Source organism: Myxine glutinosa, chromosome 1 (assembly GCF_964187855.1).
Source record: "Myxine glutinosa chromosome 1, kmMyxGlut1.1, whole genome shotgun sequence".
Classification (NCBI taxonomy): domain Eukaryota; kingdom Metazoa; phylum Chordata; class Myxini; order Myxiniformes; family Myxinidae; genus Myxine; species Myxine glutinosa.
In genome coordinates this window covers 63,893,536-63,913,223 of record NC_136261.1, presented here as the reverse complement: position 1 = coordinate 63,913,223, position 19,688 = coordinate 63,893,536, and the positions used below count along the sequence as shown (strand labels likewise).

Below are 19,688 nucleotides of genomic sequence, written 5' to 3'. Positions count from 1 at the left end.
TAGTAAGGCTTGACAGCTCAGTCTAGTCAGCTTATTGAGGCCAGGCAGATTAGTCTATACAGCTTATTAAGGCTTAGACAGATTAATCAAGACAGCTTATTAAAGCTAGGCTGCTTAGTCTAGACAGCTTATTAAGGCGAGGCAGATTAGTCGAGACAGCTTAGTAAGGCAAGACAGCTAAGTCCAGACAGTTTATTAAGGCTAGACAGCTTAGTCTATACAGCTTATTAAGGCGAGACGGCTTAGTGCAGACAGCTTATTATGATTAGACAGCTTCATCTTGGCAGCTTATTAAGCAGAGGCAGTTTAGTCTCAACAGCTTATTAAGGCTGGGCAGCTTAGTCTGGACAGCCTATTAAGGCAAGACAGCTTAGTCTTGACAGCTCATTAACACGAGGCAGCTTAGTCTCGACAGCTTATTAAGGCGAGACAGGTTAGTCTAGACAGCTTATTAAGGCTAGACAGCTTAGTCTAGACAGCTTATTAAGGATAGACAGCTTGGATTTGACAGCTCATTAAAGCTAGACAGCTTAGTCTAGACAGCTTATTTAGGCTAGACAGCTTAGTCTCGACAGCGTATTAAGGCTAGACAGCTTCGTCGAGACAGCTTATTAACGCTAGACAGCTTAGTCTAGACAGCTTATTAACGCGAGACAGCTTAGTCCTGACAGCTTATTAAGGCTAGACAGCTCAGTCGAGACATCTTATTAGGGCGAGGTAGCTTAGTCTCGACAGCTTATTAAGGCAAGGCAGGTTAGTCTCGACAGCTTATTAAGGCTAGGCAGCATCATCGTGACAGCTTATTAAGGCTAGGCAGCTTCGTCTAGACAGCTTATTAAGGATAGACAGCTTCGTCGAGTCAGCTTATTAAGGTTAGACAGTTTTGTCTGGACAGATTATTAAGGCTAGACAGCTTAGTCTGGACAGCTCATTACCAGACAGATTCGTCTGGACCGCTTATTGAGGGTTGGCATCTTGGTCTAGGTTGCTTCTTAAGGCCAGACAATTTCGTCTAGACAGCTCATGAAGGCGAGAAAGCTTAGTCTAGACCGATTATTAAGGCTAGACGGATTAGTCCAGACAGCTGATTATGACTAGACAGCTTTGTCTAGACAGCTTATTAAGTGTAGACAGTTTAGTCTTAACAGCTTATTAATGCGAGGCAGCTTAGTCTGGACAGCTTAGTAAGGCGAGACAGCTTAGTCGAGACAGCTTACTAAGGTCAGACAGCTTAGTCTAGACAGCTTATTAAGGATAGACAGCTTAGCTTTGACAGCTCATTAAAGCCAGACAGCTTAGTCTGGACAGCTTATGAAGGCTAAACAGCTTAGTCTCGACAGCATATTAAGGCTAGACAACTTAGTCTAGACAGCTTGTTTATGCGAGACAGCTGAGTCGAGACAGCTTATTAAGGCTAGACAGCTTCGTGGAGACAGCTTATTAAGGCTCGACTGATTTGTCTTGACAGCTTATTAAGGCTTGACAGCTTAGTCTAGACAGCTCATGAAGGCTAGAAAGCTTAGTTAAGACAGCTTATTAAGGCTAGACGGCTTAGTCCAGACAGCTTATTAAGAATAGACAGCTTAGCTTTGACAGCTCATTAAAGCTAGACAGCTTAGTCGAGACAGCTTATTAATGCGAGACAGCTTAGTCAAGACATCTTATTAGGGCTCGGCAGCTTAGTCCTGACAGCTTATTAAGGCTCGTCAGCTTAATCTAGACAGCTTATTAAGGCTAGACAGCTTCGTCGAGACAGCTTATTTAGGCGAGAGAGCTTAGTCTGGACAGCTTATTAGGGCGAGACAATTTCATCTCGACAGCTTATTAAGGCTAGACAGCTTCGTCGAGACAGCTTATTAAGGCGAGACTGATTTGTCTTGACAGCTCATTAAGGCTTGACAGCTTTGACTAGAGAGCTTATTAAGGCCAGACAGATTAGTCCATTCAGCTTATTAAGGCTAGACTGCTTAGTCTAGACAGCTTATTAAGGCGAGACAGATTAGTTGAGACAGCTTAATAAGGCTAGACAGCTTAGTCTATACAGCTTATTTAGGCTCAACAACTTATTAAGGCTAGACAGCTTAGTCTAGACAGCTTATTAAGGCTAGATGGCTTAGTCCAGACAGCTTATTATGATTAGACAGCTTCATCTTGGCAGCTTATTAAGCAGAGGCAGTTTAGTCTCAACAGCTTATTAAGGCTGGGCAGCTTAGTCTGGACAGCTTATTAAGGCAAGACAGCTTAGTCTCAGCAGCTTATTAGGGATAGACAGCTTCGCCTTGACAGCTCATTAACGCTAGACAGCTTAGTTTAGACAGCTTATTTAGGCTAGACAGCTTAGTCTCGACAGCGTATTAAGGCTAGACAGTTTAGTCTGGACAGCTCATTACCAGACAGCTTCGTCTGGACCGCTTATTGAGGATTGGCATCTTGGTCTAGGTTGCTTATTAAGCCCAGACAATTTCGTCTAGACAGCTCATGAAGGCGAGAAAGCTTAGTCTAGACAGCTTATTAAGGCAAGACGGCTTAGTCCAGACAGCTTATTATGACTAGACAGCTTTGTCTAGACAGCTTATTAAGTGCAGACAGTTTAGTCTTAACAGCTTATTAATGCGAGGCAGCTTAGTCTGGACAGCTTAGTAAGGCGAGACAGCTTAGTCTAGACAGCTTATTAAGGATAGACAGCTTAGCTTTGACAGCTCATTAAAGCCAGACATCTTCGTCTGGACAGCTTATGAAGGCTAGACAGCTTAGTCTCGACAGCGTATTAAGGCTAGACAACTTAGTCTAGACAGCTTGTTAATGCGAGACAGCTGAGTCGAGACAGCATATTATTGCTAGAGAGCTTAGTCAAGACAGCTTATTCAGGCTAGACAGCTTAGTCTAGACATATTATTAGGGCTCGGCAGCTTAGTCCCGACAACTTATTAAGGCTCGGCAGTTTAGTCTTGACAGCTTATTAAGGCTAGACAGCTTCGTCGAGACAGCTTATTAAGGCTCGACAGCTTAGTCTGGACAGCTTATTAGGGCGAGACAATTTCATCTCGACAGCTTATTAAGGCTAGACAGCTTCGCCGAGACAGATTATTAAGGCTCGACTGATTTGCCTTGACAGCTTATTAAGGCTTGACAGCTTAGTCTAGACAGCTCATGAAGGCTAGACATCTTAGTCGAGACAGCTTGTTCATGTGAGACAGCTTATTCTAGACAGCTTATTAATGCTAGACAGCTTAGTCAAGACAGCTTATTCAGGCTAGACAGCTTAGTCCCGACAGCTTTTTAAGGCTAGACAGCTTCGTCGAGATAGCTTATTAAGGCTAGACAGCTTAGTTTGGACAGCTTATTAGTGCTGGACAATTTCATCTCGACAGCTAATTAAGGCTAGACAGCTTCGTCGAGACAGCTTATTAATGGAGACTGATTTGTCTTGACAGCTTATTAAGGCTTGACAGCTTAGTCTAGACAGCTTATTAAGGCCAGACAATTTCGTCTATACAGCTTATTAAGGCGAGAAAGCTTCATCTACACAGCTCATTAAGGCTAGACGGATTAGTCTAGGCAGCTCATGAAGGCTAGAAAGCTTTGTCTAGACAGCTAATTAAGGCTTGACGGCTTAGTCCAGACAGCTTATTATGATTAGACAGCTTTGTCTAGACAGCTTATTAAGTGTAGACAGTTTAGTCTTGGCTTATTAATGCGAGGCAGCTTAGTCTAGACAGCTTATTAAGGCCAGACAGCTTAGTCTTAACATCTCATTAAGAATAGACAGCTGGGCTTTGACAGCTCATTAAAACTAGACAGCTTAGTCTGGACAGCTTATTAAGGCTAGACAGCTTAGTCTCGACAGCGTATTGAGGCTAGACAGCTTGTTAATGCGAGACAGCTTAGTCGAGACAGCTTATTAATGCTAGTCAGCTTAGTCAAGACAGCTTATTAGGGCTAGGCAGCTTAGTCCCGTCAGCTTATTAAGGCTCGGCAGCTTCGTGTAGACAGCTAATTAAGGCTAGACAGCTTCGTCGAGACAGCTTATTAAGGCTAGACAGCTTAGTCTGGGCAGCTTATTAGGGCGAGACAATTTCATCTCGACAGCTTATCAAGGCTAGACAGCTTCGTCGATACAGCTTATTAAGGCTAGACTGATTTGTCTTGACAGCTTATTAAGGCTTGACGGCTTAGTCTTGACAGCTTATTAAGGCCAGATAGATTAGTCCATACAGCTTATTAAGGCTAGACAGATTAGTGAAGACAGCTTATCAACGCTAGACTGCTTTGTCTGGACAGCTTGTTAATGCGAGGCAGATTAGTCGAGACAGCTTATTAAGGCTAGACAGCTTTGTCTAAACAGCTTATTAAGGCTAGACAGATTAGTCGAGACAGATTATTAACGCGAGACTGCTTAGTCAAGACAGCTTAGTTAGGCGAGACAGCTTAGTCGATACAGCTTATTTAGGCTCAACAACTTATTAATGCTAGACAGCTTCGTCTAGGCAGCTAATTTAGGCTAGACAGCTTAGTCTATACAGCTTATTAAGGCTAGACAGCTTAGTCTATACAGCTTCGTCTATAAGGCTAGACAGATTAGTCGAGACAGCTTATTAACGCTGTACTGCTTAGTCTAGACAGCTTCTTTAGGTTAGCCAGATTAGTCAAGACAGCTAAGTAAGGCGAGTCAGCTCAGTAGAGACAGCTTATTAAGGCGAGACGGCTTAGTCCAGACAGCTTATTATGATTACACAGCTTGGTCTCGGCAGCTAATTAAGCAGAGACAGTTTAGTCTCAACAGCTTATTAAGGCTAGGCAGCTACGTCTAGACAGCTTATTAAGGCGATGCAGCTTCGTATAGACAGCTTATTAAGGTTAGATAGCTTATTAAGGATAGACAGCTTCATCAAGACAGCTTATTAAGGTTAGACAGTTTTGTCTGGACAGATTATTAAGGCTGGACAGCTTTGTCTAGACATCTTATTAAGGCTAGATAGCTTAGTCTGGACAGCTTATTACGAGACAGCTTCGTCTGGGCCACTTATTGAGGCTTGGCATCTTGGTCTAGACAGCTTATTAAGGCCAGACTATTTCGTCGAGACAGTTTGTGAAGGCTATAAAGCTTAGTATAGACAGCTTATTAAGGCTGGACGGCTTAGTCCAGACAGCTTATTATGATTAGACAGCTTCGTCTAGACGGCTTATTAAGCATAGACAGTTTAGTCTCAACAGCTTGTTAACGCAAGGCAGCTTAGTCTAGACAGCTTATTAAGGATAGACAGCTTAGTCTTGACAGCTCATTAAGGCTAGACATCTTAGTCTATACAGCTTCGTGTATAAGGCTAGACAGATTAGTCGAGACAGCTTATTAACGCTGGACTGCTTAGTCTAGACAGCTTCTTAAGGTTAGCCAGATTAGTCGAGACAGCTTAGTAAGGCGAGTCAGCTCAGTAGAGACAGCTTATTAAGGCTAGACGCCTTAGTCCAGACAGCTTATTATGATTAGACAGCTTAGTCTCGGCAGCTAATTAAGCAGAGACAGTTTAGACTCAACAGCTTATTAAGGCTAGGCAGCTTCGTCTAGACAGCTTATTAAGGTTAGATAGCTTATTAAGGATAGACAGCTTCGTCAAGACAGCTTATTAAGGTTAGACAGTTTTGTCTGGACAGATTTATTAAGGCTGGACAGCTTTGTCTAGACATCTTATTAAGGCTAGATAGCTTAGTCTGGACAGCTTATTACTAGACCCCTTCGTCTGGACCACTTATTGAGGCTTGGCATCTTAGTCTAGACAGCTTATTAAGGCCAGACAATTTCGTCGAGACAGCTTGTGAAGGCTATAAAGCTTAGTATAGACAGCTTATTAAGGCTGGACGGCTTAGTCCAGACAGCTTATTATGATTAGACAGCTTCGTCTAGACGGCTTATTAAGCATAGACAGTTTAGTCTCAACAGCTTATTAACGCAAGGCAGCTTAGTCTAGACAGCTTATTAAGGATAGACAGCTTAGTCTTGACAGCTCATTAAGGCTAGACAGCTCTGTCTAGACAGCTTATTAAGGCTAGACAGTTTTGTCTAGACAGCTTGATAATGCTAGACAGCTTAGTCGAGACAGCTTATTAACGCTAGACAGCTAGACAGCTTTGTCTAGACAGCTTATTCAGACGAGACAGCTTAGTCGAGACATCTTATTAGGGCTAGGCAGCTTCGTCTCGACAGCTTATTAAGGCTAGTCAGCTTTGTCTAGACAGCTTATTTAAGCTAGGCAGCTTCGTCTCGACAGCTTATTAATGTTAGGCAGCTTATTAAGGTTTGACAGTTTCGTCTTGACAGCTTATTTAGGCGAGAAAACTTATTAAGGCTTGACAGCTTATTAAGGCTTGGCAGCTTCTTTTAGACAGCTTAATAAGGCAAGGCAGCTTCATCAAGACAGCTTATTAAGGCTAGACAGCTTAGTCTAGACAGTTATTAAGGTTGGACAGCTTCGTCTAGACAGCTTATTAAGACTGGGCAGCTTTGTCTCGACAGCTTATTAAGGCGAGACAGGTGTGTCTGGAAAGCTTATTAAAGCTATACAGTTTAGTCTAGACAGCTTATTCAGACTACGCAACTTATTTAGGCTAGACAGCTTATTAAGGCTAGACAGCTTCGTGTCGACAGCTTATTAAGGCTAGACAGCTTAGTCTGGGCAGCTTAATTTGGATGGACTGCTTAGTCTAGACAGCTTATTTAGGCAAGACAGCTTCGTCTAGACAGCTTATTAAGGCTAGACAGCTTAGTCTAGACAGTTATTAAGGTTGGACAGCTTCGTCTAGACAGCTTATTTAGGCTAGACAACGTGTTTTGGCTTGAAAGCTTAGAGGCAAGTATGTGTATCTCTAAGCGCTCCTGCCAGCCCATTCAAATCATTTACCATCGTTTTTATTTTATTTTTCAAATAGTCAGACAGGATGATGATATGTCGTGCACTTAGCTTTGATCTGTCTAGCCTGGGTTTGGATCCCGACATCTATTATCCCGGTCTTTTAGATGTGCCATTCATCGGATGGACATTAAGCCGGAGGACCAGACTGCTGACATTAGTTAGTGGATGCCAAATATCCCCTTGGTGTCTTTTGTGAAGAGTAGCCAAGTTATCACCTGAACCCTGAACAAATTACAAAGTCCTCTCCAAATTACATTCGCTCAAACGCAAGACCTGATCAACCGGTTCGTGAACGACTTGGACCAAAATCTTCCCCTGGTCGACCCCACAATAAGGTATGCATAATTGGGGCTCTTTAAGTCGTGGTTGCTTTATATGTGGTATCATCAACATACCTTACTGTTTAAAGAGCCTTTCTGCTGCCAAAGCCGTTCCTGGGCAAGGGTGTTCGTATTATACTGTGTGATTAGCTTGCCCACTGCCCAGCAGTAGACGGAGTTTTGCAATCACTTCTGTGTGTCTGTCTGTCTGTCTGTGTGTCTGTCTGTGTGTCTGTCTGTCTGTCTGTGGTGTGTGTGTGTGTGTGTGTGTGTGTGTGTGTGTGTGTGTGTGTGTCTGTCTGTGGTGTGTGTGTGTGTGTGTGTGTGTGTGTGTGTGTGTGTGTGTGTGTGTGTGTGTGTGTGTGTGTCTGGGTCGTAACTATTTTACCATTTGAGCTATTGTCATCAAATTTTCACCAAAGCTTTATCTTACTGTAATTCACCAAATGTCTGTCCGTCTGTCTGTCCGTCCGTCTGTTCCCAGGTACCGCAAAAAACGGCTGAACACGATCGCAAAGAAATATATGGTGGGTAATCCTGGGACCCCCTGGAGTAAAAAAGGCTATACAGTTTTCCATTTTTTTTCTTCCAATTTTCCAATTTTTCCAATTTCCAATTTTTCCAATTTCCAAATTTCTAGTTTTTCCAAACACGATGGAATAATATTTACCGATATGAACAGTGATGTGGCTTTTATTGAAATTCTACAAATACTGTTCATATTTTGATGATTTGCGTGTGATATGATTTAACGGATGTTTATATAAATCGTTTAAAATAAAAAAGCCTTCAATTTTTGATATTTTGCCTTTTCATTTGGGCCTCCCAATGCCCAAATGGGCTCCTACCCTCCCGGAGGGCGGGTACCGTTGCTAGTTATGATAATACAGAGAAAGCAAATTAATAATTTTTTCAAAAGGTCAAAGGTCAGCGTCACATACATCATCAATTTTCATCATAATTGACCTGAAATTTAAATTTACAATTTGACTTTTGTCATAAAATTTTCAGCAAAGCTTTATTATGAGAATATGGAGAAGGCAATTAATAATTTGGTCAAAAGGTCAAAGGTCAGCGTCACATAAAATCATCAATTTTCATCCGATTGACCTGAAATTGAAACATTCACGGGTCACTGAATTAGTTCACTAATCAAAAGCGAGGAGTCGATTGTTTTTTTTTTTAATCAAAAGGTCAAGGTTGCATAAACTCCTCAATTTTTGTCCAATTGACCTGACATTTTATGAATTCGCATAGTGTCACAGAATTGCTTCACCTAACAAAAGGAGTTGGCTGATTGTTGTTGTTTTTAGATCCAAAGCTGCATAAAACCGTCAATTTTCATTTTGAATTTAAAAAAAAAACTTTTCGTTCTTTTGTGCATACGGAAGAAGAAGAAGACCTCTGAATACAAACGGACGCAGACAGGCTTTGCATTTTCAGATGCTTTCTAGTTTGCTATTGTCTTCCCACAAGTATATCAGGGCAGGAATTTGTAATTTGTTGTTCAGAATGCTAGCGATAACTCACCTCGTCTTTGGAAATGACACCACTGGATATTTAACATCCACAAAGTAATGCCAGCAGCAGGGCCATCTAGTTACCCTCACCAGAGGAGAGGGTATTGCATTTGAGTCTGTTTGTCTGTTTGTTTGTATGTCTGTTTGTCCGTACAGAATAAATGATTACCTCTGCCCCCAAAGGTGGATGGGGGTTGCGTTTTCACCCTTGCCTGTCTGTTTGTTTGTCTGTCTGTGAACAAGATATCTCAAAAAGTTGTGGACGGATTCGGACGAAATTTGGCAGAGATGTAGCGTATGTGACAAGGACGAAATGATTCGATTTTGGTTCAGGTCCAAATCCAGATCCGGGATCAATGGGATACAAAACAAACTGTTCAGTCTGGCAGAGGCATGAGCTCCACTGAGTGCCGTTCTAGTTTTCTCTGCATCCGTTGGTCTGATTGATAGGAATTTTTCACCATAGGTGCACCTCTACCTGTAGAATATAAAAATGATAATTATGACGTCATATATCACGTGGTACGGCCGCCATCTCGGAAAAACCGAAAAAATTTGCACCTGTATATCTCTGAAAGTGCTGAATAGAAAAAATTGAGACATGGCTCATTGTAAAGAACTCTCCATGGGGAATAAAATATGTTAATGATGACGTCATGGGTGCCTCCATTATAACATCATAATTCGACAAGTACAAAACTTCATCGATCAAATTTGTTGAAATTGTGTTGTGTCTTGTAGGGATAAATTGGTGAAGAAAATAAATAAATAATGATGACGTCATTTGTCATGTCGTTTGGCCGCCATATATATAAATATATATATTTTTTAAGCCTTAAAAAACACTAAAAACGTGTCCTGGCGAGGGTCTGAAATCTCCGATTGCTCTTTCATGTTTAACGTGCATCTGAGGGATGGTGCGTACATTGTTGTGGAATACCGGGATGACAGTTTCTAGCTGGATCTGGATTCAAACCCAGGCTAGCCACCCCAAAGGACACCCTAGGTTATCCTGCCGGGCAAGGTATTTACAAATAAAAATTTGCTTCTCAACCCTTTGTCACTAAAGCTATGAAAATATTATTTAACTCTTCATAGATGGCATTGCTAATCTTCTGGCATTGTGAAAAGTTTGACATTTTATCCTTCGCCTTGTTTTTACTTCTTTCCTTTAATGTAAAATTTTGACATCAATCCCCAGCCAGGACAATTACTCTTAATTAGTGGGAGCAGGAAGCAGGTGTCGCAATCGAATTACAAATGGAAAAAATACAGTGTCATAAATAAATAAATATAATGGAAGAAGCAAATGAGGAACTTGGTATGGCCATTCCAATTCGAGGAAGACAAATGTGAAAATGTTCAAATTCCAATCTTTTGGTCATGAAAAGTGGGAGGCTGAAATCACTTGGATACGCAGAAAGACTTAAAAAGAAAACCCTGAAGTGTTAGGAATTAAATATGAAAAATAACCAGAGGCAGCAAGTCAGAAATGTTGTCAGGTTTGGATACAGGACTTGGTGGTGGATGTCACGTATTATGAACACGACTCAGCAACATCGAATGTTTACATTCCAAACAAAAGAGAATAATCCAGTCAACACGATTGTTGTTTCAACAAATGGGCGGAAATCCTAAAAGTCCCTTCTTACCAAATACCTGTAAGCAAACATGCTTTGAGTAAACGCTCTGCCTCCACCCGAGGCTTCACACGTGTCCGATTGCCAGACCCGCCCATTTCAAACTGAAGGACACCTGTTCCATTCTCTCCGAAGACGTAGGCATCAGTTGGTAGTTGTTGTAGTTGGCAGTGTACCTGACGTTGAACATCGTGTAGCTCCCAGAAAAAGGACAGATTACAGATTAGAGTTCTGCTCCCACCGTCTGGCGATACGATCTTGTAAAGAGGGATGCTGCGCTTGCAGGACGTGGCAGGTACTGTACATCGTTAAGAATGTACACAATTAATGTACCTGTGCGTTCTTGGATTACATCAGGTGGAATTTCAATCCTGTTTGCTCATATGACAGGTGGTTCAGGTGCGTGGGCAACAAAAGGATCCATGGGCCTTTATCTCTGGGGCAGAAAATACCAAAAGTGAAACATTCTGCAAATTCCACAAACATTCTGCAACGCACGTTTGAAGGGAAATGTTGCTCGGAGAAACTTGCCTGGAGCTGTCTAGCCTGATTAAGTGTTTAAACCAGGTAGGTTTAACGTGTAAGGTTTAACGTAAACCAGGTTAGCGTGGGGGTAGATTCCAGCCCACGTCTTCATCCAATCAAATTGCCGAGGAAGAGGCCCCTCAGCCATAGTTTGACATTTTCCTTCTCGAATGGTTGGTATTTTTAAATTTTACTAAGAGGAATGACCTTGGTGGTTACATACTGTGCCTGCCACCACCCACCACCATGTTCCAGATTCCACTTTAACCACTGCTTAAAACCAGGTATGGATCGCAGGGAATAAAAGGTGATAAAAGGGCGAGTGACGGTGGGAGGGACGAAGAAGACAATTAAAATCTGATAACATTCTAGAGTTCTAACTTTAAAAGTTTCAACAAAAATAAATAAATAAATAAAAACTGAATCCAAACTCCCATATCACATATATTCATTGATCGTGAAGGTGTTGTCTCTTACGTCACAAGAAAGATCAATTTTAACATCAAGGAGGTGTGGTCCGCAAATACCTCATGGATATTATTTTATTTTATTTATTTATTTTTTTTTTACAACATCTTTGGTGTTCATATTTTGAAGGAGCCGATGAAGATGAAACCAAATAAGTTCTGAAACTTAGCGACTCAAAAGTTCAATACCGAGTTCCGAGCATGATGTAACTCATTTCCAGTAAACCTCTTCCACGTAACATCCATAATGGTGCAATGTTAAACCACATATTGTGAAATGATGTTAGGGTTAGAACTGGTTATACGTGGTTCGTGCTCTGAATAATGCTCATTTGCCAGAAGTGGCATAATAATCGGTCAGAATGGAATTTTTCACATTTGATCTCACCTGGAACGAAGTTCCGGGGAACTTATGCGATGGCGCGTTGTCCGTCCGTCCATCCGTCCGTCAATCCGTAAACACTTGCAACTTCTTATCCGAAACCACTGAAGGGATTGTGACCAAACTTGGCACAAATGATATTTGTTGTGTTTTGACTAAAGTTTGTTGACGGCATTAAAGGAGTTGGGGTCTAAGGGGTTTTACCGGGGGTCAAAGTGGATCCAGGTTTCACCCCCAAAATAGGAATTGTTTTTTTCTCAGAAACTACACACACTTTTTCGATGAAACTTCACCACAACCGTCACCACCCGTGATGTACCGAAGTTTGTTCACGGCATTAAAAAAAATCTGCCCCTTTAGGGGTTTACGGGGTGGGATTGCCCCCCAAAATAGGAATTTGCTTTATTTCTCAGAAACTACACACACTTTTTCGATGAAACTTCACCACAACCATAACCACCTGTGATGTACCAAAGTTTGTTCATGGCATTCAAAAAATTCTGCACCTTTTGGGGGTCTACAGAGAGGTTGCCCCCCAAAATAGGTATTTTCCTCTTGAAGTTTAAAGTCTTATGATTATGTTTGTATGATTCCACATGCTGCGCTATCTTCTGGCAACCATTGAAATTGGTTTAAAATACCTTTAGTCAGTGTGAGCACCAGGGGTGTATTGCCCCTATATATTTTTTATTGGAGAGGGGGAAGGAACTACGACAATTTTACTACAATTAGGAGGGTTGCTGGGATAATTATAAATCATACAAAAGGTGCGGGGTACACAGACTACCTCCTCCGCAACCCAAAATCCCCAATTAGTAGATACATGCTCATCAAAAACCATTATCAGGCCAAATATTGGATTTCTTTGAAAAATGAAATGTCCTGAAAAATATTCTTAAAATAATCATACAAGATAATACTGTACATCCAATGGGTGCACCTGATACCCTATAAATGGATTAGTCATTGACACTTGCTTTTCGATGATAAGGATACAATCAATAGTCCATTTCATGGTGCGAATGTCATTGTAACAAAATTTTCTTTGACTCACTTTAATTTCCATGATTTACCTTCAACATCGAGGGGTAGTGAAGATTGCGCAGTGGCTCCCAGGGTAGCGAGAATGAAAAGGCGAAGCATGTCCAGGCTCCGCTTTGCCCCAGCTCCGGCCTTTGGCTCCCTTTGAGTGGTGATTGGAGGCAGAAAAACAAGCTTCACCGTTTAATTGCTGGCACAAGACCTTGCAAGACCATGCCACCACATACCTGGTCTGACACAGACTCAGACGACCAAGATGACCAGCCAGCCAAAATAGTTAACAATTCGAGGACGGTGTGCTCACAAGACAGAGCAGTTAACCGACCCACAAGCTCTCCAGCCTTACCCGCTCAACAATCATTAACTGTGAGGCCCGTGGGGTGCGCTATGGTTGAAAAGAAACATTGACAGGAGGCGGGCACCATTTTGAGGCACCTCCCCGAGTAGCTTGAATTCTGGGAGGTTTCTAATGTCATTTTCTCCTCTCCGGGAGGAACCCTGACGAACGCTATCAATTGCACTCACCCACATGGGCCCGTCGATCTTGGCAAGGCCTGCACACCTTAATGACACTCGGACCAGAGCAGCACCGTGGCGACCAAACATTTTCTAAAAACAGTTAGTGTTAGGGTTAGAGTTAGGGTTGTTAGGGTTAGGGTTAGGATTAGGAAAGTAATTATGTTATCAGCTTACGGTTAGCCATAAAAGATTCGGGTTAGGGTTAGGATTGTTAGGGTTAGGGTTAGGGTTAGGGTTAGGGAAGTAATTATGTTATCAGCTTACGGTTAGCCATAAAAGATTCGGGTTAGGGTTAGGATTGTTAGGGTTAGGGTTAGGGTTGTTAAGTTAGGGTTAGGGTTAGGGTTAGGATTGTTAGGGTTAGGGTTCGGGTTAGGGTTAGGGAAGTAATTATGTTATCAGCTTATGGTTAGGGTTAGAGTTAGGGTTGTTAGGGTTAGGATCAGGAAAGTAATTATGTTATCAGCTTACGGTTAGCCATAAAAGATTCGGGTTAGGGTTAGGATTGTTAGGGTTAGGGTTAGTGTTAGGGTTAGGGAAGTAATTATGTTATCAGCTTACGGTTAGCCATAAAAGATTCGGGTTAGGGTTAGGATTGTTAGGATTAGGGTTAGGGTTGTTAAGTTAGGGTTAGGGTTAGGGTTAGGATTGTTAGGGTTAGGGTTCGGGAAGTAATTATGTTATCAGCTTATGGTTAGCCATAAAAGATTCGGGTTAGGGTTAGGATTGTTAGGGTTAGGGTTGTTAAGAATAGGGTTAGGGAAGTAATTATGTTATCAGCTTATGGTTAGGGTTAGGATTGTTAGGTTTAGGGTTAGGGTTGTTAAGAATAGGGTTAGGGAAGTAATTATGTTATCAGCTTACGGTTAGGGTTAGGGTTCGGGAAGTAATTATGTTATCAGCTTACGGTTAGGGTTAATGTTCGGGAAGTAATTATGTTATTAGCTTACGGTTATCCATAAAGGAGACCATATCCATACAACCAATTTATGGCATTTTATTAAACAGAAGCACAAGAGGTTTTAGTTTCAGATTTGAATCCAGCCATTCATGGTTTCAAGACTTCAAACAAGGCTTTCGTTATGTTACCTTTTCGTTACGTTATACAAATGAGTGGTTTATAAAGGGCTCGAGGGTTAGGTGATGTTAAACAACAAAACAACAAAAACACAATCAGTACAGTTTCTTACAAATAATTATTTTATTCTTTTCTGCTCCATGTGAGAGGTGGGGGAGGGATAGAGGAAGCCATGGTACACCCATTACTAGAGCAAAGTTTTGGGGGTAAGAGGTTTTAAAACCCCGGTGATTTCATTTGCATCATCTCTATGTACGTTATGGAGGGAGAGTTCATGGAACACCTTAACCATTGTAGACTTGAGAAAGAAAAGGAGATGGGCGGGGTCTGTGAGCAGCAAATTTGATTGGTCGAGATGAAGTGAAATGCTGCAATTTTTTTTTTTGTATACAGAGTCGAGGCTCATGTACGAGCAACGATTTTGTCCAAGTACTCCTAAACGGGAGGTTTTGTCCAAGTACTCGTAAACGGGAGGTTTTGTCCAAGTACTCGTAAACGGGAAGTTTTTGAAAGTGCCAAGAAGGAAATTTGTGTTCTCCACTGTTCAAGTATGGAATTCAATTGAAATAAAATAAAGATTTCAAAGGTGGTATATATATAACTAGCTGAGGTACCCGGCTTCGCCCGGGTTGAATAAGAATAATACAAATATATGATGAAAAGAACATGTATATTTTAGAGCAATATCACAGTACATTTCCTACATGACGTTTTTTCAATTTTCAATTTCTCAAAACCTCTGGGTATGCAACATTTCTGGTTTTCTTACTTGGTGCCAAGACATAAAGATTGCTTGGTTTTCCAACCCTCGAGCAGCCCAAGTACAGCTGGCCATGGGCAAACACTTGTTCTGTGAAGTTCAGGCCTACAACCTTCATTGATTGCCCCTGCGCCAGAAATATGTCTTGAAATATTCCTGAAATAAGTTGACCTTTTGGCCTATGTTAACCTCAAAAATAATTGGTGGTTTAATTCAGTGATCTGATGTGCAAATCCTCTTCAAATTTCAAGTCAATTAGATGAAAATTGACGATTTTAGAAATTTGGCCCATATTGATATTTTCACCTTTAGACCTCAAAAATAATTGGTGGTTGAATTCGGTGACCCGATATGCAAATCCTATCCAAATTTCAAGTCAATTGGATGAAAATGTAGGATTTTAAAAACTTCACCTTAAGTTGTTGACCTTTGGCCTATGTTTACTTTTTGGCCTATGCTGACCTCAAAAAGAATTGGTGGTTCAATTTCAGTGACCTGATATGCAAATCCTCTTCACATTTCAAGTCAATCAGATGAAAGTTGAGGATTTTAGAAATTTGAAATTGTTGTTGACTTTTGGCCTATGTTGCTCTTTTGGCCTATGGTGATCTCAAAAATAGTTGTTGGTTGAATTCAGTTTGCTGATATGTAAATCCCATTCAAATTTCAAGTGAATCGGATGAAAATTGAGGATTTTAGAAACTAAAAAAAAAGGTGGTTGACCTTTGGCCTACGTTGACCTTTTGGCCGATGCCGATCTCAAAAATAGTTGGTGGTTTAATTCAGTAAGCCGACATGTAAATCCTATTCAAAGTTCAAGTCAATGGGATGAAAATTAAGGATTTTAGAATTGAGGCTGACGACTGTTGAGAAACTCAGTTGGGAGGTTTACCGACTGATCTGCATGTCACTTTGTCAAGAGAATCATAATTTCTTTCATGACCGGGCAGCGAACGTCATTATGTGCGACATTACGTCACTCCTACGGACGTGAAAACATTTGTTTTCCTTAAAAATATATTTAAAATAAATAAAATAGTACATAAATTAACAATAAAAGAAGCTAAAAAACAATTTAAAATACAATAAAAATCACATTAAAAATACTGTATATAAATATGTACATACCGTATACTGTACGTACGCGCAACCGCTGATTCTCATTCAAAACAGAGGCGACGTACAGTATTCCTTTACTGTGTCTGTGTTAGCCATGGGTCCGAAGAAGGATAATGCTAGTGTTTCCAAGCGTAATGTGGTTACGATGGACGATAAGGTAAATCTGATTAAAAGGTATGGAAAAGGTGGAAAAGTGTCGGTTATAGCGCATAGACCTTATCGCGAATCGGAACCGCAATGCGTAATGGGATCGGAAAGGGGCAATAGCGCCGCCACAAACTACACCATGGAATTGCAGCTGGCGCGGTTTTTTAAACCATTGATATTAAAATAAAAAGTAGCCTATAACCACCGGAATTTTATGCTGATTCCGAATCTGTGTCTAAAACTTTTCTCCGATGTGTAGTTCTTGAGTTATAAGCAGACATCCAGACAGACACACACAGACACTCCTCCTTTATATATAGAGATTTTTGGAAGCTTACCGCCATTGATGCAACTTCTTATACACCACCTTATTTAACATGTCAAATTAGTTATTCGTGCCTGTTGTTTGTGTCCTTTATAACATCTCACTCCTCTGCGCATGCGCAATCAGGACGAATTGAGAGCCATGGTATTGCTAAACTACAGATTTGTTTTCGATTCATGTTCAAAATGTAAAATTAAATTGAAATCAAGTTTCTCCAATTTGCTCCAATATTTTAGCAACAACATGTACTCATAAGAATGTTTGTGGTTTGTGGGTGTTGTTGATGTTGTACTCACGTAGTATGCGGCTTGTGGTTTCAGAAGCGTGCTGTATATATGGAGGTGCCACCGTGTGTGGAGGTGTGGTTGGATTGTTGTTGCCGTAGTTGGATTTCCGGCGACAAGATTTGATAAATGCATTTGGGTCGTGGTTTTCTCGCAGTAGTTGAGTGACGTGCAGCATTTCCATCCGGCGTTGTTCATGGTCACTGCAGTGTGTTTTTGCACGATCTACTAAATTGCAAACACAACTTCTTTTGTGGCAGGTGGGATGGCCACGACGGTAATCCAAACTTTGTCTCTGTTAGAAGGTTTACGGTACACCTGCGTGTGTAGCTTGACGTTTCCGTCCCTGGAAAGATGTACATCCAGGAATGGCAGAGACCGAGCCTGTTCTACTTCACATGTGAATTGTATTGCTGGCAAGGACCTGGACCAATCCATGACGTGAACCGTCCCCAACGGAACTTAACGGTTTCACCACCACACCACACTCAACGCCTCTGAGGAAGAGAACTAGTTTGTTCTCAAAACGGCAGGTGATTAATAAAGACTTTTAAATTATTTTACTGCTCAGTGTGCTATTCTTTACAATAATTATATATACTAGGGCATGCCCGTACGTGGGTGCAATGCCCGTACGTGGGTGGGTACGTGGGTACGTGGGTGCGAGTACGGTGACAATCCCCCCCCCCCTCTATTTACATGAAATGGTTTGGTCCATGAAATGTTTTGGTCCATTCGCAACGCCAAAGCGAACGGCGAACGCTTTACATGAAATGGTTTGGTCCATGAAATGTTTTGGTCCATTCGCAACGCCAAAGCGAACGGCGAACGGCTTGCGAGTACAGTGACAATCCCCCCCCCCCCCCTCTATTTACATGAAATGGTTTTAATTAGTTTTAAAACATAGTTTAACGCCAACATAGCGGCAACATAGTTTGCCAACGTGAAATAAATGAATACGCTCTCAAATGTGCCGTCCGAGGCAGAGTGTGTTCGCCACGTTCGGCACACGCGATAACTCGCTGCTCTCTGATTGGTTGAATCGTTTTTTGGACATAGCTCGGTAAGTACTTGTCCGATTAATATGAAACCTTGAAAAGGCACATCCTCGGGTCCCCAGCAATATACCTGGCAAGTTTCAAGTATATCGGACCCGTGGTTGTCGAGAAACAGCGGTCACAGACACACACACACACACACACACACACACACACACACACACACACACACACACACACACACACACACACACACACACACACACACACACACACACACACACACACACACACACACACACACACACACACACACACACAGAGATTAATGGAATTATAGATAGATACATAGTTCCAGTTCCTCTTTCATATCATGTGGGTTCATGGGGCTGCCTTTATTGGAGCGTGTATGTTTGCATTCATGCCATTCCCAATGATGAGACCTCCAGCCTCAAGGCACCTGCAGTCATTACTCGATTTTCCTCACAGCAGGTGAAGCAAGACACGATATAAACTACAAATAATCAGATGAAAGATAAGGATAAATCGTGGATCATGTTGGCATGTGTACCTTTTAGGGCAGAACATTGTACGTCATCTGCATGGGTAGGAAGTCCCCTGTTGACGTGGAATCCTCTGCCTCTTGCAGGAAGGACACAAATATACATCATAGATGTAACATTCGGGTGCGACATGGTCTTCAACAATAACAAGGGTGTGTAACCGATTGTACCACACTTAATCAAGCTCTGTCCAAGGAATGGTGTTCACTGAAGCAAGTTAGATTGCTACCATCATGTTCAACTATTTTGACTGCATTATTTCACTTATTAGCTGCAATTAGGAACAATACAATAAGAGATAAAGTTGTTTTCTCGATTCGAGTAAACATCTACATATATGGTCATTGGATGTACTAGCGTGACTCGGCGCGCTCCGCACACCTCACCACACGTCGTTTCAGAGGGATAGGCATCTTTGACCATTTCGGTGTCTTTTGGGTCTTCATGGTGTTTTGGGTCTTCAGGGCCATTTGGGTCTTCAAGGTCTTTTGCATCCTCCTGGCCTTTAAGGGTATTTTGGGTCTTTGAGGTGTTTTGGATCTTGGGGGTCTTTGGTGTCTTCAGTGGCTTTTGAAACTTAACGGTCTTTTGTTTCCTCTGAGTCTTTAAGAGTCTTTGGGGTATTTTAGTTCTTCGGGGTATTTAAGGGTCTTTTGGGTCTACAGGGTCTTAGAGTCTTTGGGGTCTTCAGGGTGTTTTGGGTCTTCGGGGTGTTTTGGGGTCATCAGGGTCTTTTGGGTTTATGGGGTCTTTTTAGGTCTTGGGGGTATTTTGGGTCTTCAGGGTCTTCGATGTATTTTGGGTCTTCAGGATCTTTGGGGTCTTCTGGATCTTCGATGTCTTTAGGGGCTTTTGGGTCTTAAGGGTATTTGGTTCCTCTGGGTTTTTAATGGTCTTTTGGGTCTTTGGGGTGTTTTGGGTCTTCGGGGTCTTCGGGGTATTTTGGGTCTTTGGATCTTTGGGGTGTTTGGATTTTTTTGGGGTCTTTGGCACCATTTGGGTCTTCAGGGTCTTTTGGATCCTCTGGGCCTTTAATGGTATTTTGGGTCTTTGGGGTGTTTTGGGTCTTCGGGGTCTTTGGAAACTTCAGGG

General features: G+C 41.7%; 1 protein-coding gene across 1 annotated transcript in view; it reads right to left on the bottom strand.

Annotated features, from left to right (window-relative positions):
- LOC137412468 (single Ig IL-1-related receptor) overlaps positions 1–13,171 on the bottom strand; it is a 73,250-nt gene extending 60,079 nt beyond the window's left edge. Inside the window, exon 1 of the mRNA XM_078772557.1 lies at positions 12,836–13,171. Coding sequence (XP_078628683.1) covers positions 12,836–12,905 — 70 coding nt within the window. The 5' untranslated portion in view covers positions 12,906–13,171. The remainder of the gene's footprint in view (positions 1–12,835) is intronic.
- Between the last annotated feature and the right edge of the window lie 6,517 nt (positions 13,172–19,688).